The 9,994-nt window shown below is 40.1% G+C and overlaps 1 protein-coding gene across 1 annotated transcript; it reads right to left on the reverse strand.

The window, feature by feature from the left end:
• Positions 1-290: 290 nt before the first annotated feature.
• Positions 291-7,561, reverse strand: LOC132008661 (coiled-coil domain-containing protein 146-like). Its single transcript, XM_059387259.1, has 7 exons — positions 7,511-7,561; positions 6,726-6,821; positions 5,961-6,131; positions 4,513-4,601; positions 4,257-4,421; positions 1,616-1,840; positions 291-381 (listed from the first exon to the last, which is right to left on the reverse strand). The coding sequence occupies exons 1-7, from the start codon at positions 7,559-7,561 to the stop codon at positions 291-293; spliced, it is 888 nt and encodes a 295-aa protein (XP_059243242.1).
• Positions 7,562-9,994: the final 2,433 nt, after the last annotated feature.

Here is a 9,994-nt window from a genome sequence, read left to right on the forward strand (position 1 = left end):
TTTCTCAATCTGTAGATTGTTGGTGTGATTAGAGTGGTTTAGTACTTCAGGATCCTAACAAGCACTGGTAAGAGTAGGAAGTGTGAGCTCAGAGGAGACTGATTCATTATACAATTATCATGTATGTATGACAGATTCGGTTTCTGCCTGGGAATAATTCTCATTCTGGCAGAGTAGTCAGACGTGTAAACAGCTGTGTGCAGTATGGGGTGCAGGGGTGGCCGAAGTGTGCGGATGTGCAGGGCAGGGGCGGCAGAGAAAGAGGTTAATTGTCGGGGGTTGGGGAGTGCTCACTTGATCAGAGGAAGCTTTTCAGCCAAAGTGAGGCCTGAAGTGGGGTTTGAAGGATGAATAGGAGTTTGTCTAGGTGGAGGGCCTTCTCTGCAAAGACAGAGAGAGAAAGTAGGTGTAAGGTACTAAAAGTAAGGAGTAGAAAGGAGAATTAAAAATTTCAGTATCTTCGGGAGGAGCAGAGCAAGGAGCATTGAAGCATCTTAGTTTTTGAAGACGAAGCGAACGGGGAAGATGAAGGCAGCTGACAGCACCTCCTGTGGCAGTGTTTCAGGGCATGAGGCAGTTCACATGGTTGGCACTTAGTCCATGTTTATAGAGTCAGAATGTTTTGTTCTTCTCACTACAACCTCGAGGGTTGGGTCCAGCTCATCTTCATGTGTTGCTGTACTGGACATCTGCTGTGTAGTCAGGGGGAGCTTTCCCACTTTACTGGAGGGGCTAATGCTCACTCCATTAAGAAATCTGCAGAATTGTCATTCTGCCTGTGTTCTCCTCAAGGATTATATACACAATGGAATACTATGCAGTCATCAAAAGAAATGAGATCTTGCCATTTGCGACAACATGGATGGAACTAGAGCGTATCATGCTTAGCGAAATAACTCATTTGCCATTTATCGGCTCTTCTCATGATCCCCTCATTTCTCTTGACAACAGAAGCTAAGAGCCATGCTTTACCATCTTTTTTGTCCTTTCAGGGTCCAAAGCTTCACACACAGCTTTGGATGAAACAGCCCACAATCAAAACCACAGTGAAGAAATAGATCTAATACCAGAGGTAATTACTACAGGACCCTACAATTTCACATTCCAGATTTCCCGGGCACAAGCAGCTTGGGAAGACTGCTACGGCACTAATTGATTAATGACATAATTGTAGCCTGGAAGAAATAATGCTCTTCTGAGAGGTCCTATTTGCTGAGAAAATGAGCTGGGAGAATGGCTTAATAAATATCATACTAAGACCAAATCTCTCACAAAAGGGGATGCAAGATCCAAAGACTTATTTATGTCAATTATACTGAAATAACTTGATGATAACGGAGGCAATCTGAATGGAAGCCTGGGAAAGAACTTTCATATTTAAAAGAGCAACAACTGAAACCCTATTCTTGCGTTTCTCTCTTAAAAGAACAGTTTCTTATTTTCAGGCAAACACACAGCTCACTGCCCCCCACCCCAAACACGCCCCTGCAGAAAGCTAATGAAACCTGAATGTCAAATGCCCCTCGAGACCCACTGTCAAGGCTCGAGAAGGGGCAACATTTCTAAATCGGATCTCTGGGTGTTTTGTTTCTCATGTTAGGCTCCTGGTTTTTACCTTTCATTTCGATGCTGAACAGCTTTCTCGTATCTCTTACGCAGCTGCACCATCTCCTCTTCAATCATTGTGATCATATTGGCAAGTCTGTCAATGTTGTTTAACTGGATTTCCTTCTTCTCCTTCATTTCCTGAAGTTTTGCTACAATTTTGCACACATCGTTTTGCATGCTTTCTCGGATAGTAACATTGTTGGCATGTTTCAGCATGCAATTTTGTAACTTCCTTTAAAAATAATGGGGAAATGGGTAAGAATATCATTTTCTTCAGTTAGTGTAAAAATAACCAAGACTTCTGAAACTATCCAAGCAGCGCCCGTTTTAGTATGTCCCTTGAAATGACAATAGTAGGACAGTAGTCTCCTTATCCACCATTCTGCAGCCTGAGGAGCGCGCAGGCGTCCGTCCACCGGAAGCCAATGCTCCTCCTTCCGGCTCTTCCGGAAGGGTGAGTACAATACAATAAGATATACTGAGGGATAGGGACAGAGCCCACATTTACATAGCTTTGATTACAGTATGGCGGACCCCCGAACACCACACTTTTGAACGGCCTGGGTTCACTTAAACGTGATTTTATTTTATCTTATTTTATTTTTATAAATACAGCACAGTACTATAAATGTTATTTCCTTTACGTTTTCTTTTCTCTAGCTTACCTTATTGTAAGAATACAGTATACAATATGATAACGTAAAATATGGATTAATCGACTGTTTACGTGATTAGTAAGGTGTCTGGTCAACCACAGGTTAGTACTAGTTAAGTGCTGTGCAGGGATTGGCACCCATAATGCCTGCGTTGTTCTAGGGTCTACCGTATGTTGCTGTAATCGTTCTATTTTATTAGTAATGTCTGTGCCTAATTTATAAATTAAACTTTATCGTAGGTAAGTAAGTATAGGGGGAAAAAACTAGAATATACAGGGTTCAGTACTGTCTGCAGTTTCAAGCATCCACTGGGGGGCTTGGAAAGTATCCCTCACAGGTAAGGGGGACCGCTGCAGTAATATTGGTATTTGTCATATAATGCTCTGTACTGTGATCTTCCCAGGTCTCAGATTCCCCACTCCCCTGGTTTAGGACATCTTTCCTTTTGTGCCCCAAGACTTTGCTGCCCCACTTTGTCAAATCAAGAGACCATAGTAATTCATTTACTGCTCTGTCCTCCCCATGAGGCTGCTGCCATCTTTTGAGGGCATAGATGGTAATATCTGGTAACAGCCATTGGACTGGCTTCATACAGCATCACAATAAGTGCTGAATGAATGCGTGGCCTCTATAAATGATCTTTTACTTTCATGTAGGATGAGAATCTGATTAGGAAATTAGATTTTCCTACTCATACCAATCCCTTCCCCCGTCCCTGTCCATCCGCTGCCTCACACACAAGAACCCATTTTGTATAGCTTTATAAGAGGAAACTGGGCATGTGTTGTGATGAGCACTGGGTGTTTTACGCAACTAATGAATCGTTGAACACTAACTACATCAAAAATTAATAATGTATTATATGTTGGCTAACTGAACATAATTAAAAAAAAAAAGGAAACTGGGCAATAATAGCCACCAGAAAAAGTTCAGGTTGTATGAACTCCATAGATCAGGGACTATGTATAAGTGAAAGAGTCCAACATCTTGCCACATGGTAAATAATAAATTTAATAAATAATAATTTGCCAGATGTTTCTGAGTATGCTTTTATGGATTAATTCATCTCATGTAAAAAGTCCTATAAAATAAGGACTATTTTTAAAAAAATACTTTATTTCTTTGAAAGTGAGAGCGAGAGCACAAGCAGGGGAAGGGGCAGAGGGAGAGGAACAAGCAGACTCCCCGCCAGACGTGGAACATCGAGCCCCATTTAGGGCTCAATCCCAGAACCCCGAGATCATAAGCTGGACTAAACTCAGACGTTTAACCGACTGAGCCACCCAAGTGCCTCAAATAAGTACTATTTTTATGGGTAAGAAAAGTGATCCCAGAAAAGTAAGGTAGCTTGCTCAAGGTCATGCAGCTAGTGCTGCAGGGCGGGGATCGGAGTCTAGAAAGCTCTTGTAACCACCACTACACTGCCTCCTACAAGCACATTAGATGCTTCAAATCTATAACCAGGGGATGCTGGTTAGTAAACATTTGATTGTCTTCTAACTTTAAAGGCAAATTATTGGGCGCCTGGGTGGCTTAGTGGGTTAATCCGCTGCCTTCAGCTCAGGTCATGATCCCAGCGTCCTGGGATCAAGTCCCACATCGGGCTCCTTGCTCAGCAGGGAGCCTGCTTCTCCCTCTGTCTCTGCCTGCCACTCTGTCTGCCTGTGCTCATTCTCGCTCCCTCTCTCTGACAAATAAATAATATCTTTAAAAAAAAAAAAAGGCAAATTATTAAACTTGTGCTTTTCTAACTCGGTAAAAAAAATAAATAGTATGTAAACATGTTTTTATTCACTTAAAAATAAAGTTGTCAAACAGTAGAAGCATGCGGAATCACATTCAGTTGCTTAGATTGTAATTTGTAAAGCATCTTTGAGCAAGCATCTTTGAGCTTTGTAAGACCATCAGTTTCTACTTTATAATTCCCAGGGTATTTTAGAGTTCAGTGAATCAGAAGAGGAGCTTTTGAAAAGACGGTAGTATTACACTTACCTTTCTTGAGTAACTGCACTATTTCTTAAAATTTCCAGTTCATTTAATGACATTTTATGCCTTTCTTTTATTTCATTTACTTTCTGGTGAGCTTTGTGAAGTAAGTTAACAAATTTGTTTCTTTCATTTCGGATAGTGTCATACAGTTTAGCAAACTCTTTGAGTCTGTGAAAACACAAGTGTTTTTGAAACTTATGACATAAGACTCATTTTCCCCCGACCTGTAACAAGATAAATCATCACGTAATTCTCTTACCTCCGATGAATTTCATGTTTTTTCTTCTTGTGTATTCTGATTTCCAGATCCTTTGCTTTGATCTCCTTAACAATGTTGGTATATTTTTGCTGAAATACGAAAGCTAGGTGTGAAATTAAAAAAAAAAAAAAAAAAAAGCCCATTGCGATCAACGTATGAATACTCGCAGCTGTATCCTGTCTCATTCCTGTGCTATCTTAGCCAGCTGAGTTGGCCAGTTGAGGAAGAACTGTAAGGGAGAGATATGAAAATTGACTGGCTGGCTGAACTGAATTAAGGACAAGAAAGAATGAGAGAAAAGAAAAAGAAAACAGCATGTATAGGTTGGATTTGAGGAAAATTTGGGGGGACTTTTGGGACAGCCTAAGAGTGAGTGTGGACAGAACAGATGGGCTGGGTAAGTGAGGAGTGTGTGGAGGGTAGCTGAGGGAAGAGGATTTGTAGTTTGTTTTGACAGATGTTACAGATGGAACCCTTTGTGGTATTTTGTGAGAGACTGAAGCCAGGATTTTAAAGTACTTTGCTGAGAAGAAATACTACCCCATGCAAATGCTTGCTCCGAACAAAGTTTGCCCTCAGAAACAGCCAACATCTGGGGCACCTGGGTGGCTCTGTTGATGAATTGACCGACTTCCGATTTTGGCTCAGATCATGATCTCAGGGTTGTAGGATCGAGCCCTATATCGGGTTCTGTGTTCAGTGTTGTCTGCTTGTCTCTCTCTGCTTCTCCTCTCCCTCTCCCTCCCCCACAAAAAAACAAAAACAAAAACAAAAACCAGCCAACATCTGGGTCACATGGTCAATCCTTGGTAGTATTTTTTAATAATATGTCATATCATGTTCATTTTTAACAGGAAACCTCTGAATATAATCCTTTCATGGAATAAAATTATTTTAATGTTGGGGTTTTAGCTAGCATGACCACAGGGTCGTTTTTGCCATTGGTTTCATTGTTCTTTCAGTTTAGAACGTTGCCCTGGGTCAATTCTGATACTTTGTTGGGAGCCCAGTAAAATCATGGATGGATGGAGGAGTAACTAAGGAGTAACTAGCAGTGGTTTAAACAATGCCAGCTTGATGAACTTGGGAGAGAGGGTGGTTAATGCTCTTGCTCTTGACTGGTTCTTGGACAAACCATAGTGGCACATGAGTTAGTGGGAGAATCCAAGAGACCAGTAGCCTGTACAACTGTCAGCCCTATTCCCAAGAGATACCTACCTTATTCTTACTGAAGTTGTCCTGTGCTTGAATCCTCTGCTCATTGTCATTGACCTGGGTCGTTTTTTCCTCTAGATTGCTGACTATTGTTAATTGAACCTGAAAACTATTTTTTCAGTATATGATTGAATCTTGTTTGGGGAAGCAAGGTTTCTAAAAGACACTGTGGAAAACTGAGGATCTCCTGAACTCTTATAGTAATTAATGGATAGTTACAAAAATGCAGTTACCTGAGCTTTCAGGAAATCCTTGGATTTTTGCTCCTTCTCATCAATTTTGATTTGAGTCATACGGACAAGGTTGAAGACAAGCTCTCGCATGTTTTCTTGCTCCTTTAAAAGCTTGTTTTCTTCTGCAAGTTGTTGTTCCACTAACTTGGACTCAGCTTCTGACAGGATTTTCTTTAAAAAAACACAACATATTAAAACTTATTCATTTGAAGAAACACACTAGAGCCAGTATCTTAACAATTTTTATTTCCTATGTAGAATTTATTTTACTAGGATGCGAAACAAAGTAACTTGACTGCCTTAGCTCCAAGTACTCTATCTTATAAGAAAATGTGCAAATATGGTAACGTGTTTAATGGGATACAACTTTTTCTTAATCATCAGACTGTATTTTCAAGTAACTTTAAGAAAAAAAGAGACATAAAAGCATGTTTTTGACAGTGACTTGAATAAACAAAATTTGAAAATTTAGAATTAGACATTGGTGAAATAAGGCATTTATTACTTATTTTTAAAATGATTATATAATCATTAGCCCTTTTATTTTAAAATCTCATGAATTTGCATAATTTTTGCTGGTTTAAACACATCCTTTTCCCCCCCAATTAATATGGGGTTTGAATGGGCTCTGAGATGAAGAAACAGACCCACATTAAGTAGCATCATACCCCCCTATTGAGGTTTTGTGGAACACAGTTAAAAACACAACTTTTCATTAATCATTCTTAGATGAAAGCTTAAATAAGAGTTGACATTGACATTGACCTGTTGGGCCAGATTCCTCTTAGCCATTTCAACTTCCTTGTGGAGTTCTCTCCTTCTTTCGGATAATATAGAATCATCTTTAGGGATAGCTTCCATCTGGAAATAAAAATTTAAAACTGGCACTTACACAAGAATGAAATCTTCAATGTCATGTAGTCAACCCCGCTCTGTGCCTTTTGCAAATGGTGGGCAAATTATGACTCTTAATCTTATATGAACTGCCTTTTATGCTGAATGTTCTTTATAAAATCATGGTAAACTAAAATATAAAAACCTGTCAAAAATCTATAATTCAATTGCAATTATTATATTTCTCCTTCATTTGGAAATAAAATAAATCTTACTAATAATAGCAGCTAACAATTATAGAGCATTGACAGGAAAGGTTCTAAGTGCTTATGTGTATGGTCATATTTAATCCTCACAATAACCCTATGAGATAGGTAATGTTATAATCTCCAGTTACACAGATGAGGAGAAGGAGGAACAAAGACATTTAAGCAAATTGTCTCAATGACAGGTGCAAACTCAAGTGGTTAGATTCAGAATCTGTGATCCTAACACTGTGTGTTACTGCTCTTCTGACTCATGCATGTTTGGAAACATGCGTGTTCAAGTGATATTTATTACACTTATAAAATGTGAATTCCTTTATGAAATCCAATAGATTAAAAAATAGGATTTAGTAACATGAGTTAATGAGTTACTAACTCATTAACATGAGTTAGTAAGAATACTTGGCTACTCTTATGTAGCAGTTCGATGAGTAGCTGGAAAATTCTTACCCGAAAGGCAAGTCTCTTAACTGTCCGATACCTGAAATTCCACCATCGCATTTCTATTGTACTAGCTTGTGCTTCTGTCCTCCGCTAAAGTACTCCAGGAGAAAGTAATGTTTCATTCTAACAGTCTCTGTTGCCTTATTAGGAATGAACTTGTCAGAGTCTTCATGATGGAGAAGAGAGCAGAGAGGCAGACATGTGACAGCTTCTGAATGAACACCATCCAAATACAGGGAGGGTTATCTTGGGGTGCTGACAACATAGTTGACTTAGAGTGAGTTTAGAGTTGGATTTTTTTTTTTAAGATTTTTTTTATTTTTTTTTTTATTTGACAGAGAGAGAAATCACAAGTAGATGAAGAGGCAGGCAGAGAGAGGGGGAAGCAGGCTCCCTGCTGAGCAGAGAGCCCGATGCGGGACTCGATCCCAGGACCCTGAGATCATGACCTGAGCCGAAGGCAGCGGCTTAACCCACTGAGCCACCCAGGCGCCCCTAGAGTTGGATCTTTATACCAAAAGCACATGACTCCAACCTGATATGGTTTATTTCCTCCTGTGACAACACCAAGGTGGAATATTGGCTGAAATTTGTCTCAAGAGGGAAAGATCATACTGTTTAGTGATGTAAAGGTCACCTAACAGACTCTTTCTGAGATTTGTGTTGCTCTTTTAAAGTAGCTAAAATAGGGGCGCCTGGGTGGCTCAGTGGGTTAAGCCGCTGCCTTCGGCTCGGGTCATGATCTCAGGGTCCTGGGATCGAGTCCCGCATCGGGCTCTCTGCTCAGCAGGGAGCCTGCTTCCTTCTCTCTCTCTCTGCCTGCCTCTCAGTGTACTTGTAATTTCTCTCTGTCAAATAAATAAATAAAATCTTTAAAAAAAAATAAAGTAGCTAAAATATGTCCCAACATCAGGAGTCTGGGCATCTTCAGTAGCGCCTTCTCTACCCTCGGATGCCCAAGATATCCGGTTTCCCTCCTACCACGGAGACCTAGCTGTTGAGAAGTACACAGTGGATTAGGAAGATGAGACAGTCTTGTGCAGTCAGTGTAACAATATACAGAATTTGTGGTTTTGATGAGCAGGTAAATGCTAGAGCCAGGTGAGAGAAGGGACAGCTCAAAGTAGACTTGAATAATCAGGAAAGATTTTATGGAGGAGTTAAGAGGACAGCAAGAGAGAGTATGATTTCTTCTTCTGGGAAGTGAAGTTAATTGTTCCAGAGCAAGTCTTACAAGCGTCCTAGTTCCTGGCTACTTCTCTGCCACAGGGGGCCAGGATGGGCTACTCCAATTGCTTTGCTCCCAAGTGTAGGCAAATCCATATAGGCATGCTAACTGGGACCAGGGAAGCTTACAAGGTTTTACAGAAGATATGACGACGGGACACTCAACTAGCTACATGTCAATGAAGAGCTCCTAACAAATTTTCCTCATTTCAGGTCTCAGTGTTTTGGATTACAAACAATACTGCAATATATTGTATTTATTTCTGAATTCTGGCTAGCTACTTCTCTGATACCTTTCTTAGTCCTCCATAAACCCAGTCCTCAAGTTTCATACAGGAACTAAGAATGCTTGGTTTGTAGAAGAAGTAACAAGGTAGGCCATTGGTAGCCAAGCCTGCTGGTTGCCTAGCCAATACTCACACTCTTCTCTGACTTTACTTCAAACAAACAAACAAACAAACAAACAAACAAACAAACAAAACCCAGTTTTGCTCATGGCTGCAATGTATCCAGGATTCTTTAGAGTCTTTTCTAGCTAGGAGTGACCAGATGAGCCATGACAGGCCAGTGAAATGTAAATGGAAGTCTGCTGGATAAGACTCCTGGGGCAGTGACTGTTTTCCTATTAAAAAGACAGAGTCAGGGCACCTGGATGGCTCAGCTGTTAAGTGTCTGCTCAGGTCACGATCCCAGGGACCTGGGATCGAGCCCTGCATTGGGCTCACTGCTAAGCAGGAAGCTGTTTCTCCCTCTCCCAATCCTCCTTGTGTTCCCTCTCTTGCTGTCTCTCTTTCTATCAAATAAATAAAATCTTAAAAAAAAAAAAAGTCAGAGTCAACCGAGTCATCTACCATATGCATTTTATTCTCTCCATTCCCCACTTTTGTTTGATCTTATCCTAAAGATGGAAGGTCTTGTGACCTTCAAAACAAAATATACATGTTAAGGATAACAGAAAAAAGAGCTAAGAGGATCCTGGGCCTACTTCTGGACTTTTTATTATATGACTAGAACAATCCCCTAGTTAAGCCATAGTAATTGAATTTCTGTTATTTCTGGCCAAATTGAGTCTGGTTATGTTCCAGTTATGTTCTAATACTGGGGTGACTTGAGATATTTATCATTACACTTCAGCCCCAAATTACATATATCAGCAGGTTTTGTATGCTTATTTATTTTAGTTCTTTGTTTGGGTTTTTACAGATTCGCTTTTCGTACTTAGGAAAAAAACGTGTTTATTGTAACCAAACCAAAAAAAAAAAA

The sequence above is a fragment of the Mustela nigripes genome, unplaced genomic scaffold, assembly GCF_022355385.1.
Source record: "Mustela nigripes isolate SB6536 unplaced genomic scaffold, MUSNIG.SB6536 HiC_scaffold_629, whole genome shotgun sequence".
Lineage (NCBI taxonomy): Eukaryota > Metazoa > Chordata > Mammalia > Carnivora > Mustelidae > Mustela > Mustela nigripes.